General features: G+C 40.6%; 1 protein-coding gene across 1 annotated transcript in view; it reads left to right on the forward strand.

Moving 5' to 3' along the window:
- The first annotated feature begins 5,547 nt into the window (after positions 1-5,547).
- PIK3R3 (phosphoinositide-3-kinase regulatory subunit 3) overlaps positions 5,548-21,911 on the forward strand; it is a 104,261-nt gene continuing 87,897 nt past the window's right edge. The window contains 1 exon segment of the mRNA NM_174796.1: positions 5,548-5,653. Coding sequence (NP_777221.1) covers positions 5,548-5,653 — 106 coding nt within the window.

Raw genomic sequence — 21,911 nt, forward strand, 5'->3', positions numbered from 1 at the left:
CTGCCATGGGGGAGACCCAGGTTCGATCCCTTGGTGGGGAAGATCCCCTGGAGAAGAGAATGGCAACCCACTCCAGTATTCCTGCCTAGAGAATCCCCATGGACAGAGGAGCCTGGCGGGCTACAGTCCATGGGGTTGCAAAGAGTCGGACACGACTGAGTGACTAACACAGACACACACACACACACAATGAAAATAAAAATACAGCCCTTCTCAGGGTTATGGAGATTAAACGAGATAACAGAGCTCACCAGCTGCCTGCCCTGTTTGAGCCCTGCCCTCGTGAAACAGCCTGGACTATTGTTCCTGTCATTTGGATCTCATTTGCTCTCTCTCTCCTGGTGAGAGCCGAACTGAAAGCTGTTGCCTTGATGGAGGGGAAGTTTGCAGCAGCAGTATAACACACCGTCCAGGTGGACATTGTGTTGCTAGTAGGGTAGACACCAAAAAGAGGCGAGCATGTTAGGCTAGAGAGAGACCTGCTGTTTTTGGTGATCCCCAAAGCTGAAAAAGAACTCAAAGTGGGGAGATCTATATACTGTGTTGACTCTGAAGAAGCCCTAAAAGAGAGCCCTATAAACTCAGGAATTGAGCAGCATCTGGAGAAATGCCACTTCTATGAAAACCACTCATTCATCTCATGTCATAATTTCTCACTGCCTTGGGTTGATAGGATTTACCCTTTCCCCAAGTTTCAAGACAGATATAGAGGAGAGATAAAAAATTACAAATGCCAAATAAAAGGAGTATCATTCTGGAAAAAAAAAAAAGTAAAGACAAGATGTTAGGCACTATCATCTCAAGAGATTATGATCAATCCCTAGTGCAGATGTCTTTCTAGAAGATCCACTAGCACTGCTTTTTTTTACATTTTAAAGGCAAACTTTTCCACAAAAACTTGATATTCCCTAACTTATAAGGCACGCGGTTGGGGAGGTCCTGAAATCTGCAACTGATATAATTTGTAGAGTTCTCTTGTTTATTCCATTTATTGAGTTTATTTAGCTGCATGGACTTGGCCTTATCAGAAGACATGTGGTCAAGGGAAGATGATAAGAAAGGAAGAAAAAGAGGGGAATTGAGTTCAGTGATCCTTCCCCAAAGGCTAAAGCCAGTTTTGTGTTAAAGCCAGTGACCTTAAAATAATAAAAGTATGTTTCCATTTTGCAAGACTTAAAAAAAATATTGTGTGCTCAGATGGCACCTTTAATCACGAAGAACTTTTGGCTGAGTTCCAGGCTGATTCTGCTGGCACAGAGAGCTCTGAGATCATAGCCTATATTCAGTGCATAGAAGACATATTTCATCCATCTCTGAAATACAGAGGGGAAACAGAGCATATTAGAACTGTTTCACAGCAAGACCAGACCAGGGTGAAATGTGAAGGACACCTGGTCCATTTGGAATCACAGAAAGGTATATTAATTCTAAGTACTTAAGTGGCTTTTTTTTTTTTTTTCATTTTCAGAGTGTTTCACAATAAACTAAGTAGCTTGCATAAATCTGAAGGTAATCTCCAAGGCAGATTTTGTGATTTACCTAACACTAAATTTAAAAGAGAAAGGAGGGCGGCAAATGGGAAAAAAAATCAGTTCTCAAAGTAGCCGGTGGTGACCCAGGAGTTTGAGCTCTTAGAGCTGAATTTAATCCACACCCAGGCCAAATATAATTCTCCAGGATGGAAATGGTCCAGGGCACCAGAGCTAACATTTGCCAAAAAGCCTGAGGCAGTTTGGTGACAAGTAGTCAGAACCTCACTTCTATTTCTCAACTGAAGGAAAGTAAAGCCAGCATCATATGACAGGCGCTTCCCACCATGGCAGGGCACTGGTTCAAGTCCATCTGAAAGAAGTGTGCTTCCCCTTGATTCATCCTTACCTCTTGCATCACTGTTATTCTTCAGAGGCCTCTTATTCAAAGGTTTATTTGTTGGGCAGCTGGGTCATATGATCTTAGGTGGCAAGGTTGAATCACACAGCTTTACTGTGTATGTCAGTTTGGAGCACACATTATACACTTTCCTGCTTCTTTTTTTTATTATTTTTATTTATATATATATATCCCAGGGACGGGGGAGCCTGATGGGCTGCCGTCTATGGGGTCGCACAGAGTCGGACACGACTGAAGCGACTTAGCAGCAGCAGCCTCAGACAATGGCACCCCACTCCAGTACTCTTGCCTGGAAAATCCCATGGATGGAGAAGCCTGGAAGGCTGCAGTCCATGGGGTCACTGAGGGTCGGACACGACTGAGTGACTTCACTTTCACTTTTCACTTTCATGCCTTGGAGAAGGAAATGGCAACCCACTCCAGTGTTCTTGCCTGGAGAATCCCAGAGAAAGGGGAGCCTGGTGAGCTGCCGTCTCTGGGGTCGCACAGAGTTGGACACGACTGAAGTGACTTAGTAGTAGTAGCATATATTTTTTATTTTATTTTTAACTTTACAATATTGTACTGGTTTTGCCATATATCAACATGAATCCACCACAGGTATACACATGTTCCCCATCCTGAACCCTCCTCCCTCCCCGTACCATCCCTCTGGGTCATCCCAGTGCACCAGCCCCAAGCATCCAGTATCGTGCATCGAACCTGGACTGCTTCTTTACTGCATCTCCCAAAGCCTTAGTTGTGGGGAGGGCCTGGGTGATTGTTCTGTGAATTGAAAATTGAACCCCCACCACCAAACCATGAGAACTGGTCCACACAAAAGCTATTATGGAAATCTGAAAGACATTATCTTTCCCACACTTCCTCTCTTCACCTTCATTTTGTTTGGGAATGCACAGGGACACCCGTGAACAAAAATAAAGCAACTTGCCCTGACTGATTGCTCTGCTTTTTGAGTTATCAAATGTGAGTACTTCTGGCTCCCAGATACCCCGAAGTAAAGAGGCTGCTGGGAAGCCAGCCACAAATTGGGAGTTGATCTTCCAGCATCTTCTATCTGATGAATGGTCCAGGACATTCAAATTAATGTGCCCTGTCCCAGGTAGATTTGCCTCCTGAATCACATTTGAATTTCAGAAATGTAAGAAAGTAAGTCTATTAAGAACCCTGGTATGTAATTTCAGCACAGTCTGGTCCATTCCTTCTTCCTGGCTCTTTTCAACCCATGACTTTATACGGAGTCCATACACATTTTGACTGTCTGCTCCCAGGAACTGTCTCAACTCACAGTCAGAGCACTTTTAAGGAAGGCAGAACCACTTGAGGAGGTTGAGGGTGAAATGTGGCAACTTTCCCGCAGGCATGTCAATATAGCAGAGCCACTCGCGGTAGTTTTTGCTAGGGCTTAAATCAGGTTGTCAACCCAAACACAATAGGCTTTGTTATTCCTGTGTAAAGAGGAAATGGAGCAGTTTTTGGCCTCTTGACTGTATTGCAGAGTATGAAAAGCGGCAATTTCAGGCACAACCTTCAAGAGATGCTACTGTACCCTCCACCCCTAGCAAGTTAATTAGCAGTTTCTGAAATGTGTGAAAGTATTCAGCATTTCATACTTTAAGAATGGGGGGAGGGACTAGGTATACGTGGAAGAGGGTCTGTCGGGGGGAACAGAATAGAGCTCTTTTGGCGAGATTCCACCTGTGATTTATTTCGAAACTCACACACGCGCTGTAATTGCAAGGCTTTTCTCTTTTTTTCCTGGCTAGAGCCCTCGAGTTGAGGGGCCTGCTGTGGTGCTCCACTGTTTATTTCAGGTGTGGCGAGTTCCCCCTGGGTTCAAAAGTCCTGATGAACTGTGCAGAGGAACTGCGAAATGCCTCCTTAAGAAGTGCCTCACTGCTCAAGGGAAGAAATCGAGGCCGGGCTCAGGTTAGCGGCCGGGACTGCTGCACGGGGCCCACGGGCATGTCCTCTCACTGAGCAATAACGGTCCAGCAGTTGGCTTTAGGGACCTTTGCTTTATCTGACAACTTATCATGGGGGGTGGGTGAGGTGGGGCGGGCTGTCCCAAGCAAGGGGAAGAGGTCCGTGGGGGAAGAACTCTGCCCGGGGACATCCTAAGGGCCAGAAGACCGCGCGTCCCGCCAAGTGACAGCACGCTCCCCTCTCGGTCCGCTCCCCTCCCCCGCGGCCAGTCTCCGGGCAGAGGTGTCTCGCGCCAGCCCGTCCTCCCCCTCTTCTACTCGTCCGAGCGGACCGAGCCTCAGCGGGAGCCCCGCCTGTCTCCGGGCAGCTTGAGCCCCCGAGCGCTCGCCCAGCCTGTCAGTAACCGCCGTTTGCGCTTTCTTTCTTTTTTTTTTTCCTCCTCTTCTTTTCTTTCCCCCTTCTGCCTTTGTCCCGCTTAGTAACTAGGCTCCGACCAATCGCCGCCACACCGGCCGGCGCCGGCTGGCTCCTGATTGGCCCGCTTGGGGCGCGCAGTCGTCTCCCGCTCCTTTGCTGGAGCAAGGCAGACAAAAGACGCAGGCTCCGGGCTCCGGCAACCCGGCTAAGCCAATCACCAGCCACTTCACTCTCTCTTCCCCCCCTCCTCTCCTTTCTGCTCGCCTCTCCCTCCCGGCTCGGCTCGCGTGCTCCAGGCACTGACTCCTGGCGAGCAGCCAGCGCCCGGGCCCTACCATTCTGATTAAGGCTTGGGGGGGAAGAGAGGTTGGTGGGTTAAGGAGCCGAGGCCTAGGGAGCGATGGGGAGAATTGATAGCTGAGGCAGAGGACAGTTTGACTCACACCGTCTCAGGCACCTGACAGAAACTCCAACACTTCGAGGGGGATAGAGTGGAAGGAGCACTGTCGATGCTGGCCGTCCCCCCTGCTCGGCCTGGTTGGGTGGCGCCTCAGCGGGGGAGCTTGGGGGCGGGGGAGGGTGTCCCCCTCCGCGCCGTTAAAATGAAACTCTAGTGGCTGGAGTCGGGGCAGAGCGTGAGGGGATCAGACGCTGGCGGGCTCGCTTACAGCCCGGCGGGAGCGTCCGGCCAAGCAGAGATAACTGGACTCTGGAACAGGACCCCATCCCAAGGCTGCGGCAGCTTCGGTTCCGAGTCCGAACGGAACGAAGCCCGGGTCCCGGCCCCTGGGGATCTCTCCTCGCAGACCAGTGGGACCCCGAAACTTGAACGCAATACCCAACCCCCTTTTTATTCTTTTCTTTGTCACTTCCCCACCTTTCTTGCAACGCGTTCTTTTCCCCCCCTCTCCATTCTGCCTCTCGAAGGACACGAAAGTGGCTTCCGCGGAAAGATTTGAAGGCTATAGGAGCTTTTCTCTTTGCAGAACGACTGTGTAGAAGAGATTTTTGGAAAACCGCTTTTTAACACCTCTGCCCTCGCCCCCCACCCCCCCAAGCCTCTCTGTATCCCTTCGAGGAGAAAAGCCCGTAGATTGAACATTCCGGGGGCATTTTGTTTGATGCCAGAGGAGAGGGTAGAAGGACCCCGTCCTCGTCCTATTAGTTGGCTGGACTTGTACCGGCCGTTGGAAACCCCGAAGTACATTTTCCAGTGGGACTTTTACAGATATATATTTTTAGATTTTTAAAATATCAGATAAAGAATATATATGCTTTCTATATATTTTCTGACGACCTGCCCCTGACAGCGCGATGTACAATACGGTGTGGAGTATGGACCGCGATGACGCAGACTGGAGGGAGGTGATGATGCCCTATTCGACAGAACTGATATTTTATATTGAAATGGATCCTCCAGGTACTTGGGAGAAAAAAAGAATCTTGTGATGGGTCTGATTTGTGTTTAACAAGACCTTGGTGATGTTTTCCGGGCAGAAGTATTCTTGGGTGCTCTAGGTTCGGGATGAGGGGCAGATTTGCAGTTAGAGCTGCAGTAAAAACTGCTTCTGGTTTACACGTTTAAAGTTTGCAGTTAGGACCCCGATCCTATTGTCCTGTGAGAGTGGGGGTGGGGGCTGGGGTGGTGGGGGTGGGAGGAAGGACCCGTTTCTTTTACTTTGCCTTTGCTTCTCGTTCAGGTTTTCGTCGTACCCTCCACACCCCCTTTCCCCCCCTGTTTCAATTAAAGATTCTACCTGCAAAGGATGCTTTATATCCCAGTCTTAAAGTCAGTCTTTCCCTTTAGGGGAATTCTTTAAAGCTTGTCATTTCGTACGTTTGGCTCGCTGTGTTTCACCATCGTTAACTTCTGAAACTGGGCTTGCCTATGTGATTATTCGTTTTAAAGACCCCCTTTTCTCTCGTGGAAACCGGATGCCGGTTAGTGGTTTTCAGGGGCTGGGCTTTTTTATTCAGTCATGGCCTTAGTCTGAGGTTTTTCTTTTCAGAATATAGTCGCTCAGAAAGATATGTGTGCACTGTTTTATTACTCTTTAATTTAGGGTTATTTAACTTAATTTATGGGATAGTATTTAATGTAACTTCGGTTCTTAGCATAAAAAGAGGAAGAACCTTTTTTGTGTGAATATATGTGATGTGTACATACATGTGATAGGTTTGAGTCCCCATAATGTAAAGTATACATAGACTCTATTTTTACTTTAGAGCTTTGTCTGAGATCCTTACAGACATTTTGTGTATATGGTAGGAAAAGGAAAGGAAGGAAAATGGAAAAGTTGGGTAATTTTTTTTCTTTTAAGTCTATGTCCTGATTATAAGCTGTCAGATTTTCAAATCCTGTTTGCAATTATAGACTGTGCTTTATGTAATGATTTTGAATAAGTAGAGGGCCTTTGTGCCTATTTTTGTTGAGGATGAATTCGTTATGTCTTTTAAAAATGTGTTATAGCCAAGCCTACAGAATAAATTGTGTCATTGGGGAATCTCAGTTATCATAAGACTGTATGTTTTTGGAAACCTTTGAAAAGATCTGAGCCCATGAAAGTGTAATGAAGTATAACTGTCTTACAGGATGTATGTAGAAATTATTTCCTGTGTCCTTGTGAACAGTGAATTCTCCTCTTTGTGTTTTTTCTTCAATTAGTCATCGAGTGATAGAGTGTTAAATGATGTTATATTAAGAGCCAGTACTAATATTGAATCAACCTTTTTCACTCTCAATGATCACTTAGAATTTTTTTCTTTTCCTTTCATTTTGGAGCCTTCTTTATTTGCTTTTATAATTGTGACTGCGATCCAGATACAGCTTTTTTTTGTATTTTGCAAAGTTTGTAAGGTTTGCCACCCATCTATTGTGTGTATTTCCCTCTTTGTTTCCCCTTAATGGTAAAGCATCATTTCTATTAGATGCATTTGTCATTCACATAAATGGAAATTTAGTACATCATCAGTTCCTTTCCTGTAAAAAGTAAGGTTAATAATTCTACATATCTGTTAGTGTGAGAATCATATATTCAGACTGCCTTAGAATCATACTATGTTCATTTAATATCTGGCCTTGCAGACATACAAAGGGAATTTGTTGGGCGGAGAGGTGAGTGGGGAGGAGGGGAGAAAATGAAGAAGGCACTAATATTTGAAAAACATGGGCCTAGTAGAAATATAGACTGAGTTGAGTTGAGTTGTCCAAAAATGATTTTAAGAAAAGTCAGCTGTTTTCATTATGCAGTGCTGTGGGTCTTAAAAGGTTGTTTAGAAAATTCTGATCCAAACTTTGTGTATTCCATGGAAATAAACTTTTGAGTTTAGAATGTTTATTCTTAAATGAAATTTTGCATACTGAGATTCTAGTCAGAATATTAGAAGTATGCATATACTGTTCATTACCCATTTGTAGGCTTAATGTATTAATAGAATACAATTAGTTATTTCTAACAGCTTTTTGAAAAGGAAACATACTTGAGTATGCTAAAATATTGCCTATGAAGTGAATAGTTTTTAGTGTAAATAATGTGAACAACCTTGTTTTGTGTGATAAATTAAGTTTTGAGATGTTTAAGTAAATTTTTAGTGAAGAGGTTGCAGCATGTCTCGTATCCATCCTTTTCCTAGTTCCTATCATAGGATCCTAGATCAAGCTCCTGGACTGGTGTGATAGTGCACTAACTGTTCTCCCCGTTTCTACTCTGTCCAGTCCACAGTGTTCTTAAAGTATCATTTAATGATTTATCTTCCAATGGTAAACCTTCCAATGACTTAAAAACCTTCCAGTGCTTTTCCTTTGCCTACTGAAAAAAGCCACATCTTGCTTATCCTATCAGATAAGTCCCTTTATTTTTGCTTCCAACCTAATTTTCCAGTCTTTTCTCCTAGAGTCCATCACAAGTTCTGTGGAAGCTGTTTCATACTTGCTGTTCCTTGACTGTGTGCTTTTCCCTCTTCCTGGGTGCCTTTCACTTTGGGTTGAAATCTCATACATGTTAAGGGTCCTGGTTAGATGACTTCTTTGCCAGAATGTGTGTTCCCTGATCCCTACTGTTTGGAGACATCCTTCCTTTCTTTCCCTCCCTCTTCTAGCACTTCTCAGATAGAACTTTTTCCATTCTGCCTAGAGTAGCTTCTGCATTTATTTATGTATACTTCCTCCTTTGGAATTATCTTCCCACCAGTTTATGAGCTTCTTAGCTTGTCAAGGTCTTGCAAGTAGTAGACAATTTAATAAATATGTGTTGAATTAACGAATGCCTAAGGAGTGTTGTTTTTTTCTAGCCTTTACCTGCTTTTCTACTTAAGGTCTTTAGTCACTTCATTTCTTGGCTATTGCAGTAGCCTCTGTTTAAGTAACTTTCAAATTACACAGTTATTGACTTAGGGTCCTTAACTGTAATATTAATATTACAGTTTTAAAAATATGACTTTCATTTTTATTTTAGTCTGAAGTGTAAATATGAAATTTTTGTCTGTTATTGCTGTCAGCAGCCTCAAAAACTAGTTTTCAAAGGTCTTTCTTTCAGCCTGTATTTTCAAAAACTACCATTACCATGTATCCTGAAGATTCTAATAACTGGCTGGATTGCTACATCTATTATAATTTTCTGACAATGTAAGGGTTGGATCCAAATGAAACTTTGATGTCTTAATCTTTATATGTTTCCCAGAAATACTGGGAAATACCAAACTGTTTAGATGGAGTATAACATTTTAATATCAGAAATGTTAAGATTACGGTACAGAGAATTGCTTATAAGCATCTTGGTTAGTCCTCTTGTGATTTGGAAATCAGGATTATTCCATAACAGAACAGTTGCTGTCCTTTCCAAGAGCCCTGGTTTTTTTTTTTTAGATTTATTTATTTATTTTTTGGCTGTGATGGGTCTTCGTTGCTGTGTGCAGGCTTTCTCTAGTTGCAGCAAGTGGAGGCTACTCTTTGTTGTGGTGCTCTGGCTTCTCATTGCAGTGGCTTCTCTTGTTGCTCTTCTAGGCATGTGGGGCTTCAGTAGTTTTGATATCATGGCACTTGGGGGCTTGGGCTTAGTTGCTAGCAGCATGTGGGATCCTCCCGGACCAGGAATTGAACTGGTTGACCCCTGCATTGCAAGGCATATTCTTAATCAGTGGACCACCAGGGAAGCCCCAGAGAGCCCTGTTTTGGGGATAAGAGCTATTGGAAGATTACCAATATGCAACTGATCATAAACTCATCCCCAAAGCTTATAGGTAGAGTGCACTTCAGTTTTGACATTGTTATTGTGTTTATTTTGAGAAGATGTAATAAATCATTTCTTTTTTAGACTAACATACAATTCTTTTTAAGATTATAGACTTTTTTGTTCTTATTTTTTCTTATTAGGAACAAATTTCTGAATCTGTAGGGCAGCAGCAATCTCTTCAGTGATAATAGAAAATTAAAAAAATTTAATTGTTTGGCAAAACATAAATATAGGAAGGTCTGGAAAAGTGATTCTCATTTTTTTAAATCTCAGTACCCCTTTAATAGGCTTCCTGGGTGACTCGGTGGTAAAGAATCCACCTGCTAATGCATGAGACCCGGGTTTGATCCCTGGGTCAGGAAGATCCCCTGAAGAAGGAAATGGCAACCCACTCCAGTGTTCTTGCCTGGAAAATCCCATGGACAGAGGAGCCTGGAGGGCTACAGTCCGTGGGGTTGCAAAGAGTTGGACACGACTTAGTGATTAAACAACAACAACCCCTTAAACTCTTAAAATTATTGAGGATCCCAAAGAGTTTCTGTTTAGGTGGGTTGTTTCTATAAGTTTGCTGTATATTAGAATAAAACTGAGAAGTTAAAAAGTATTTAATTCATTTAGAAATAATAAAGCATTACATGTTAACATAACTTTAAAATGAGAAAATAGCTGTGTTTCCCCCAAAACAAACAAAAAAAGTGAGAAGAATGGCATCATTTTATGTTTTTTGCAAATAACTTTTAATGTCAGGCCTTTTAATCTTTAATGTATGGCTTAATAGAAGGCATATAAATTCCCATGTCTGCTCTTGCATTCAGTCTTTTGAGATATCACAGGTCATAGCCTCTGGAAAACTCCACTACACAGTTGTGAAAGAAAGAGTAGAGAAGGCAAATAATGTCTTAGTAACACTCTGAAAATAGTGTGAAAATTGGACCCTCTTGGGCCCTCTGAAAGGGGGGCCCAGTGGTTTGACCCTCAGTGGTCTCTGGATTACACTCTGAGAAATACTGGTTTAGTAGTTACTTGACTGCATAGTTTGATGGCCAACCTAGTAAAGTATTTTTGGAGCCAGATGAAAAGGTTGTTTTAGGAAACTTACTTTTTTTGGCATACTTGGTATTTTCATCCTGGTAAAATTTTAGATTAAGTAACATTCTGGTGGAGAACTAACATATTGGGCCTGTGGTTGAAGAAAATGTCTGCTGAGAAACACACTGGAGAAATAGGTCACCTGCTGCCATGTGGTCCTTACCGTTAGCAAACTGGGCATCCTGCTTCTGTGGTTGAATTTTTCTTTATAACTCTGAACATTTGATGGATTCATCTTATATAAAATGCTTCTCCTGTGTGTATCGTAAGATATTTCTTTTATGAGCTAGGTGTCACTTTTTAATAATATTGTAATAAGGAAGGAATGTTTATATAATCAAATGATGTAAAAAAGCCATGCCAACTTTTTCTGCATCTTCTTATCGAAAAAGATTAGTCATTGCTTTCATTTTAATATATTATAGTTTATAGTATATCTAAGTATGTTTCATTAGAAGTATGGTAAGTCTTCACTTGATAATGCTTTTAAGGTTTATTCTCATTGTTTTTTCATGCTTTGTATTTTTCTTAGAATGTAGAAAATATTGGACATCTTTATGGTCACCATGTTTAACAAAGTATATAGAAAAATAATGACAAATATGTCTATGTGATATAATTTTTATTGATATTAAAGGAGGATGCAGCCTGAATGTAGTAGAAAGAACACAGGCTTTGGAAACAGATGGTATGGGTCCCAAACCTAGCTTTGCTTCTTACTTTGCTGTGAGCATCCATTTTCTCTTCTGTAGAATTGAATTAATACATACCGTTCGAAGTTGTTCTGGAGATTAGAAGTACTATATCAATATCTTGTACAGTGTTTGGCATATGTTGTGTGCTGCATGTGTGCCTGCTCAGTTGTGTCTGACACTTTGTGACCCCATGGACTATGGCCAGCTAGGCTCCTTTGTCCATGAGTTCTAGGCAAGAATACTGGAGTGAATTGCCATTTCCTCCTCCAGGGAATCTTCCTGACCCAGGGATTGAACCCACATCTCCTGAAGCTCCTGCATTGGCAGGTAGATTCTTTACCACTGAGCCACCTGGGAAGCCCTTTGGCACATGTAATATACTCAATTCATTGTAGCTTATATCCTGGCATATTGCTAATATTCAGTTAACTCTATCTCTTTGCATACGCTTGTAGTCAAAACCTTTTGAGATATCTTGCTGCATGCTTTTCTTCATCCTTGACATTTAAACTGGAGCTATTTTGTTTTTGGAAGAACTCCCTAGGGTCTTTTCTAGACTCTCATGAGTCTATGGAAATATCACTCAAATCATCCTTTCTTTTTAGTTTCTATTGCCTTTGTTGCTCATCACCTCACATTTGAAATTATTTGTAATAAGGTAATAGTTGCCAGCATTTGTTGAGTAGTTATTGTAGACCTGGCACTATGTTAAATGCTTTCATATGTATTATTTCGTTTAGCCACACAACAACTTTATAAAATAGGCACGACTTTTATCCTACTTTACAGACGGGAAACTGACACAAATGTGTTTACTAACTTATTCAGTTGTCAGCAAGTAGCAGAGCAAGTCTGTCTGCCTAACCAACGCCCAGGTTCTTAACTGGTACCTCCTAACTGGTTCTTTGTTTCTAATTTCTTTTTCCCCTCCCCGTATAAATTCATCCTGAATTCATCAGCCAGATTAATCCTACTGAAATGTTATTTTCATTGTTTTATGGCTCTATTTAGAAATTATTAGCAACTCTCCATTTATTTTAAGCAGAGGCCATACTCTTAAACTTGACATATGTAATCTTTAGTAATATGGTACCAATTTACATTTCCATCTTAATTACTAATCTTCTATTCTCATTTTTTTTCTTGCCCAATTCCTTGCTTATCACTTCACTATACCTTGCTTATTTCCATCTCCAGCCTTTTGCTTATGCTGCTGCTTATGTTAGATTATGCTCATCCTACCCCATCTTTAAATCCGGATCCTTTGTAAGTCCTTCTTCCTCCTTTTCTTCCTCTAAAAATTCCAGCACTGAACCCCTTTAATGATCTAGGGCTGGTCTCTTATTTTGACACAAAATCACGTTCTGTTATGGCATTAATTATTTCGCAAATGTAATTTATTTCCCCAACAAGATAAGCTTAAACACCCAGTGTCTAAATATTTTGTTAAATCTTAGGCCTGTGGACCCAACCAGTTTTATTTTGTGACTCATTTCAAAATGTTGGTATTATTTATTATCAACATGTGATCTTTAAAGTTCTAAGGATAATTTATTGTAACAAAAGGAATAATGAAAAAATGCAATACATAGTGTTATCAGCAAAACTTTATGGTTTTGCATAAAAGTCGTATTTGAAATTTTGAAGTAGTAAAAGTGAATAGTAAGTTTCTGAAAGTTTGGGTTAAATGTAGTTGTTTAGTGTGTTACTATACCAATTAAATTTAGATTGTGTAGAAGTTGACTTGGGATAACAAGGTAAGGTCAACCATAGAGCCTTATAAGATCAATTTTCAAATTGTTCGCCCATGGTATCTTTTTTGGCTCCTTGTGCATTATTTGTAAGTTCATATGAAGTGAGAGGGTTATCTTATTTTTTTAATAAAAGGGGAAGTAGACTAGGTCTAGCCTGCTAGATCATTCCATTTTGTATGTCCCATGTCAGTGTAAAAACTGCCCTGTGCCCTGTGACTATGAGCCAACACAAAGCCAAAGTCAACACTATGATGTCATACCATCCACCATTATCCTGCCTTGGATTTCCTGTCTGATGTTCTGTTTGTGGACCAGTTTAGTTGTCTACCTGTGTGTAAGGGTATAGGGCAACAAGTCCAGGCTATATGATCTTAGGTAGTTATTGTTGTAGTTTCTTTCTTTCTTTTTGGCTGTACCAGGCGGCTTGCAGATGTTACTCAGTTCCCTGACCAGGGATTGAACCCAGGCCACAGAAGTGAAAGTGCTGAGTCCTAACCACTGGACCAGAGAATTCCCTAGTTTCTTTTCTTTTTTAAACTTAGGCAAATATAAATCATGAGTCAAAATTTAAAATTTGTATATAAATTATTTTGGAGAAGGCCATATCAAAATGATTGTGTTAGAGGAATACTGCTTTAGAGTTCATTCTTTCACATGTATCCTTCTTAGCTTTCTAACTGTACAGAAGAGTCATTCAGTATGGTATAATTCACATTGAACTTCTAACAAGGATTTGTAAAATGAACTACAGACTTCTTTTCCTGAAATTTGTCCTGGTCGTCCTGGGATATGTTTCATAAAAAAGTATATAATTAGTATATTTTCATCTGTAAGCAGCAGAACCTCATTTCAACATGGCTTAAGAAATAAGAAACTTTATCTTCTCATGTAATAAGCTTCAGCGTTGGTTGATTACAGAAATTCAACAATGTCAGTAAAAACCCATATTCTTTGCCTTGCCCAGTTCTGCTGCCCTCCCTGGAACTGGCTACTGTCTCTATACACACAACTTCTGAAAGAGGGAAGAGGTCTCTTTCTGTGCCACTGTATTCAGAGAGAGGAAACTTTCTCTAAAAGCCTGTAGCAGGCTTCTTTCACAGCTTTTTGGCCAGAATTGGGTCATATGTCTATTCCTGAACCAGTCATGAGTGGTTCAATAGTGATTACTATCGAAATAACCGTGTTTTTGGAATCTGGAGTGGTGTTGACTTCCTCTGAGGCATTATCAGGGGAAGGATTCTGTTAGGAAGGAAGAGGAGGGGATGAATTCTAGGTTGGCAAACAACAGTGGCCACTCTGAAAAGTAATTTGGAGAACCATAGCTCTTTTCAAAGTTCTTGTCTCTGTATTTGGAAATAAAGATAATTAGCGAGTTAATTTTTTTTCTTTTTCAAAACTAAAATCTAGTTAGTACAGTGATGTATTATGAAACCCATTTTCATTTTATAAATTGGAATTCACAGGGTTACATAGTATTGAGAGTTAAATATGACAGACCATTTCCTGTCTTAACAGTTGCTTTCCAGAAGATGAGGAAGCTAACATCTCTGGTTGACAGTTTCCTTATTTGAGGCTTGTAGGTGTTGGAATAGAGTAAATTAGTACATCTGATAAATGAGTGTGAGAAAGCATTTATAAAATTATAAATTCCATATTTCAAAGTTTAGTAAATTAAGTTTGGTAAATTAAGCCTAAGACTTGATTTATGATTTGAATGACTGACCTTAAAAATTAGGACACTTAAAGTAACTCATAGATCATATCTTTTAATTAGATTGTATTAACTAGTTAGAAATTCATAGGCAATATAGTGGGGCTGTGAAGAGAGAGGGTTCTGGAATCAGATTGCCAGAGTTCATGTTGGCTTCTGCCGCTTCCTAGCATATATCATTGGGCAATTTACTTATGTTTTCTGTGTTTTGGTTTCCTTGCCTAAAAACGGCAATGATGGTTGTCCCTACTTCAATAAGATTGTTTTGAGAGTCCAGTGAATTAACAACTGTAAAGCAGCTAACATGATGCCCAGACCATATTAAGCATCCAAACATGTTTTCGTTCATGTCTATTAATTAATTCATGTTTTTCAGCAAATATTTGATTGCCAGGCAGGTATAGCATTCAACAGAACAGCAAAACTCCCTTTATTCATGGAGTATACATTTTTAAGGGAGGGGAGAGAACAAAGAATAAACAAAATCATAAGTGGAATACATAGTGATGGTGATAAATGTTATGAAGAAAAAGCAGAGAACAAAAATATGAGTGCTGGGTGAGGGAGCTGCTGTTTTCAATATTATATATTTATTTACTCATTCATTCAGGCCATGCAGCATGCAGGATCTTAGTTCCCCAATCAGGGATCAAATTCATGCTCTCTTGCGGTGGAAGAGTGGAGTTCTAACCACTGGACCACCATGGATTCCCGCCGGAAACTATTTTAGATACTAGGACAGGAAGGGCCTGATGTGAAGGAAGTGAGGGTGCTAGTCAGGTAGATATATGGGAGGTAAGATTTATATGCCAGTATGCCTGGCAGAGGGAATACCAGATGACACACAGGAGCATGTGTGTCAGGCAGTCAGGGATCAGGTCGGAGGCCGGTGTGGCTGAAGTGGAGTGAGGGGAAACTATCATATAGTCAGATTTAAAAGACAAGTAATGATGTGGATGGTGGGGAAGACTGTATAGGACATTGTAAGAACTTGGGCTTTTAAAACTTGACTGAGAAATATAAATGGAGCGTAACCTTTAAAAGTTGTGACTCACTCTTCTGTACATCTGTAACTTATATAATATTGTATATCAAATATGCTTTAATAAAGAAAAAAACTTGACTGTGATGAGAAGCCATCCAAGTGTGTTGAAGAAGGATATGTTATGATTCCTGGCTTAAAAGGACAATGCTGGCTGCTGATGGAAATGGATAAACTGTTAGGAGGCTACGGCAGTAAACAGGCTGAGGGATGGTGGTGGCTTGGACAAGGGTGGATGCTGTGGAGATTGTAAAAAGTAGTTGGATTCTGAATATTATGACTAGTTATATAACTTGTCATTTCTAAACTGACTTATTTTCTATTTTTTAGCTTTAGGTATGCTTTAGTAATTAAAGATTTAGCTTTTAAAATGATGTCAATGTATATATTTTTGGATGGATTTTTCTATCTTTGAAGTGTTATGATTTCTAATCTCTGACATGAGTGCAAAGCAGCATAATATGTGGCCTTAGTTATTTGATGAAGGCTTACTCATGAGTTGCTTTGATAAACATTACTGAATAAATCTAGACTATATTATAATTTACTTTCAAAAGTAACTTTGAAAAGGAAATTATCTTGAAATTCTAAGTTTCTGTGGTGGGCTATGAAGGGGAGGAGAAATGAAAGAGAAGGAATCCATGCCACATATGTGTCATTTTACTTTATGTGCTAAAGTTGTTGGTGTTTTAGAATAATGAAAATACATTTGTGTGTTTACGTATTAGTGGAATGATTAGGTGCTTGAGCACAGACTTTGCTGAAATGTTGCTCAGTGTTTAGGGGTGCTGGATTCAGATTGTTTTGATTTCCAGTTGTATTCCTGTCTGCTTCTAGTTTGTGACCCCTGGAGAGCAACTTGAATAGTCTATAGCAACTTGAACAGTCATTGTTTTTGCTTCTTTCCTGCCTTTCTCAAACTTATTAGTTTCTCTTCCAGGAGTACCGGTTTCCCTTTCAGCTCTCTCCTTTGCCTGTTTCCTTACTGTGATCTGTATAATAAGGGCCAGTAAAGAAAAGAAGCTATGAATACTCATATAGGAACATGTTTGATTTTGTCACACTTACCTGCCAGAGGGTTTGACGTGTTTGACTTTTAGGAAGAAGTTTAAGACAGGTGATTCAAACCTGTAGTAGGACGGAGTTCAGTGCTTGGAGTTTACTCTTGTTCCTGAACTGTGGAAGAGCCGTTATCACTGCTGTCTGACTGAAATTGACCTGGGCCTCTCTTTTGATTCCTAGGTATCAACAGTGGGCATTTAGGGTAGCATTGCCAGATAAAATATATGCAGTATGTCCCCATGAAATATTTGGGACATATTTATACTAAAAAGTTATTCATTATTTATCTGAAATTCAAATTTAACTGGGTGTCTTGTATTTTTATTTGCTAAATTTGCCAAGCCTAATTTAGAGAGAGGCTAGACAGTTGAATGAACACTATTTCCTAGTACATTCTCCCCATGTAGATAAGATGTGTGGGAATAGACGTATAACTTGTTGTAACTATTATCAGAATACTTTTCAGATTCAGTAGCAAAAAGTCCAGCTCAAGTTGGTTTAAACAAAGAGAATTTATGGGTTTGTGTAATTGAAAAGTTCAAAGGGAGTGAGGGAGTAAACAAGATCCTACTGGATAGCACAGGGAACTATATCCAATCTCCTGGGATAAACCCCATGGAAAAGTATATAGAAGAAGAATGTATAGATGTGTATAACTGAGCCACTTTGCTGCTCAGCAGAAATTAGCACAACATTGTAAATCAACTATACTTCAGTTTAAAAAAGGTAATGAGGGCCCCTGGCTAAGTTTGATCAAAACTGTCAGACTTTGGCCCAGTTTTTCTGCATTTGCTTTGGCTTTTCCCTATATCAGCTTTTTTCTCAGGCTGGCTTCTCTTGTAGTATAAGATGACTGCCTTTGGCTCGTGGGATTGCATGTTTCCTCAGTTCTTGGAGTGGGGTGGTGGGTAGGGAGGATGCTTCCCACAAATATAACACAACGATCCTGAGTTTGTCACTAATTAGACTGTCCTGTGTCCCAAAGGATCACTGTCTTAAAATCGGGATTCCTTGAATTACTAATTGTAGCTTTCTCTGTCTCCTAAACTTGAGAGTGCATCAGAACCACCTGAAGGACTTTAAAAAAACAAAAACAAAAACAGAATGCTAGGCCTTACCCCCAGAGTTTTTGATTCACTAGGTTTGGGATTGGGTTCTAAAAATTTGTAACAAGTTTACTGCTTTGATGGGTCTGCACACCACACTTTGAGAACCACTGCTGTATGGAATCAAGGCCTACTCCTGGAGCTGGGGAAGGGGTCAGTCCCATATAAACTCCTTACCAGTGTGGGGAAGGGACAAGGTATATTTTAAGATAATTACAGTGTCCGCTAAAGAGAGGACTGCTTGCTGTTTTTGCCTGTCCAACTAACTTTCCCTCTTATTTGGGTAACAAGCTTCCTGATGTTTGTTTTGGAACCATCCGCCCCCATTTGCAGTCAGTGTGGCTTATGTAGAATTGATCTCATCCATTGGCTTTAAGGGTGGGTACATGACCCAGGTCTGGTCAATAAGAACACTGCATTCACCTGGCCAAAGGGATTAGTCTGGGAGTTAATAGGTCAGTGATCTTTGTAGTATACAATGCACATTACTATACATTACTATTTACTGTCCTAGCTAGTGATATACAGATGACATAATCCTTATCCTTAAGGAGCTCAGACTGTAATTAAGGAATACCCACCTGTAAACAAATGCATGCAGACTTCTCTTTATTACTTCCTCCATTTCTCATGGCTATCAGCTAACATACATTTCCATTATATACTGTATTACCCACTTTATAATCTTTAACCACACTTATTATTAATTGTTGAGTGTCTTTAGTCCTCATGAGATTATAAATTTCCTCAGGATAAGGGCTAAGGCTATAATTAACTGCTGGGTCTCCCATACATAGCCCTGTCTCTGGTACATAGAGGTGTTCAGTAAATATTGGTTAAATGAATATTTTAAGTGTAGTAATAAAAAAGTATAAACAGACGAGGGAGTGATTTACTGGTCAGGTAGTAGAGAGGTAACAGCCTGGATGAATGGACACAACTTGATTCATTTTGGGAACTGTAACTAATTCAGTTTTGCTGAAACAAGTATGAGATGGGAAGTGGTGGTAAATGCATCTGGAGATATAGGTGAGGGCCAATTCATGAAAGGCCCTGAATGCTATACTTAGAGGTTGGACCTTTTTCCTATGGGCAGTTGGGGAGCTACTGACTGATTGGTTTCAAGTAGGGAAAAGAATATATTGGCTGCAAAGTGAAAAATAGATTGGAGGAAAGCCAGATTGAAGAAGGTAAACTCTCTAGGAGGCTTTTTCAGTACAGATGAAAGATGTTATGAAAGCCTAAGGTAAAGGAGGGGAAAAAACAGCATGGAGGTGGGGAGACCTGTGCACAACAGTTCATGTGGACTCATGCAGATAGCTAATCTTAACTACCAACCCATATAGTTCTACATCTATACCCATGGTAGATTTATAACCAGAGATTATACTTCTGTTTTATCTTCTAATTATTTAAAAACAAATAAGTGGAAATTACGTGACAATTCCTCTTCCCACCCCGAACCCCCAAAAAAAGCCTAAGGGAAGATAGTAGCAGAGAGAATGAAGAGGAAGAGTTGTTTAAGAAGTAGAATAATGGGACTTAGAGACTATCTTGAGAAAAATCAAAGACTTAGTTTTCTGGCTTGGGAGATGGTGGTACCATAAACTAAGAGACCCAATTTAAAGAGGAAGGACATCAGGGGACGTGGGTTTGACCCCTGAACTAGGAAGATCTCAAATGCCATGGAGCAGTTAAATCTGGGTGCTGCAACTACAGAAGCCCAAGAGCCCTAGAGCCCATGCTCCCCAAGATAAACCATCTCCATGAGAAGTTCATGTGCTGCCACAAAGAGTAGCCCCAGTTCGCCGCAACTAAAGAAAACCCGTGTAGCAATGAAGACCCAGAACAGCCAAAAATTAATTTATTTAAAATAAATAAAGATGAAGGTTAGGCTTGGATCGTATGGATAAAAGTATAAAGGTGTATTTTATTCTAGGTACTTTTCTAATGGCTAGGAGCATGTGTGAAAAATGGGCCTCACCCTAGTGGGTCAGATGTTAAAGAATCTGCCTGTAATGCAGGAGACCCAGATTCGATCCCTGGGTTGGGAAGATCCCCTGGAGAATGGAATGGCAACCCAGTGTAAAGGTGTATTTTTTCCTAGGTACTCTTCTAATGGCTGGGAGTATAGCAATGAACAAAATGAACTCCTTGCTTTATGCAGGAGGAAATATAACAGTAAATTAAGTAAATACATAGGTTATGTTAGGTGAAAACAAAGAAATAAGAAAAAGAAGAAAAAAATCTACTGGCTGTAGAAAAAAAAAGTCTACTGGCTCAGAAATTTCCTGGCGGTCCAGTGTTTAGGACTCTGCACTCTCACTGCAGAGGGCCTGGGTTCAGTCCCTGGTCAGGGAACAAAATCCCACAGACAGCTCAGGGTAGCCAAAAAAAATGAGAAAGAGAAACAAAACAAAATGGCTACTGACTTAGGGAGATAGAAATCAGAGGAAGAATTACTGTTTTATTTTGGGTAGTCAAAAGAAGGCCTCACTGGTACAGTGATTTAACTTTTTATATTGTGAAGTAAAATACACAATCCCATATAAAAATGGGCAAAAGACATGAAAAGGTATGTCTTTGAATATATAAAATGTGTAAGTATATAAAACATAAATGTACAGATTACTGACTTCATATAGTGAGCAACTTTGTAACCATCACTTAGATAAAGATGTTGACGATAACTTCCCAGAAGCCAAAAGCATACCCCTTTCCAATTATATACCCCTTCTCTTCTCCCTACCAGAGGTAACCATTGGCTTGACTTTTTTTTTGTTGTTGTTGAAAGATAATTGCTTTACAGAATTTTGTTGTTTTCTGTCAAACTTTAACATGAATCAGCCATCAGTTCAGTTAAGTCGCTCAGTCATGTCCGACTCTTTACAACCCCATGAATACCAGCACGCAGGCCTCCCTGAATATCACCAACTCCCAGAGTTTACCCAAATTCACGTCCATCAAGTCGGTGATGCCATCCAGCCATCTCATCCTCTGTCATCCCCTTCTCCTCCTGTGCCCAATCCCTCCCAGCATCAGGGTCTTTTCCAATGAGTCAGTTCTTCTCATCAGGTGGCCAAAGTATTGGAACTTCAGCTTCAGCATCAGTCCTTCCAGTGAATACTCAGGACTGATTTCCTTTAGGATGGACTGGTTGGATCTCCTTGCAGTCCAAGGGACTCTCAAGAGTCTTCTCCAACACCACAGTTCAAAAGCATCAATTCTTCAGTGCTCAGCTTTCTTCACATTCCAACTCTCACATCCATACATGACCACTGGAAAAACCATAGCCTTGACTAGATGGACCTTTGTTGGCAAAGTAATGTCTCTGCTTCTGAGTATGCTATCTAGGTTGGTCATAACTTTCCTTCCAAGGAGTAAGCGTCTTTTAATTTCTTGACTGCAGTCACCATCTGCAGTGATTTTGGAGCCCCCCAAAATAAAGTCTGACACTGTTTCCACTGTTTCCCCATCTGTTTCCCATGAAGTGATGGGACCAGATGCCATGATCTTCGTTTTCTGAATGTTGAGCTTTAAGCCATCTTTTTTACTCTCTTTCACTTTCATCAAGAGGCTTTTGAGTTCCTCTTCACTTTCTGCCATAAGGGTGGTGTCATCTGCATATCTGAGGTTATTGATCTTTCTCCCGGCAATCTCGATTCCAGCTTGTGCTTCATCCAGCCCAACATTTCTCATGATGTACTCTGCACATAAGTTAAATAAGCAGGGTGACAATATACAGCCTTGATGTACTCCTTTTCCTATTTGGAACCAGTCTGTTGTTCCATGTCCAGTTCTAACTGTTGCTTCCTGACCTGCATATAGGTTTCTCAAGAGACAGGTCAGGTGGTCTGGTATTCCCATCTCTTTCAGAATTTTCCACAGTTTATTGTGATCCACACAGTCAAAGGTTTTGGCATTGTCAATAAAGCAGAAATAGATGTTTTTCTGCAACTCTCTTGCTTTTTCGATGATCCAGCGGATG

Source organism: Bos taurus, chromosome 3, assembly GCF_002263795.3.
Source record: "Bos taurus isolate L1 Dominette 01449 registration number 42190680 breed Hereford chromosome 3, ARS-UCD2.0, whole genome shotgun sequence".
Classification (NCBI taxonomy): domain Eukaryota; kingdom Metazoa; phylum Chordata; class Mammalia; order Artiodactyla; family Bovidae; genus Bos; species Bos taurus.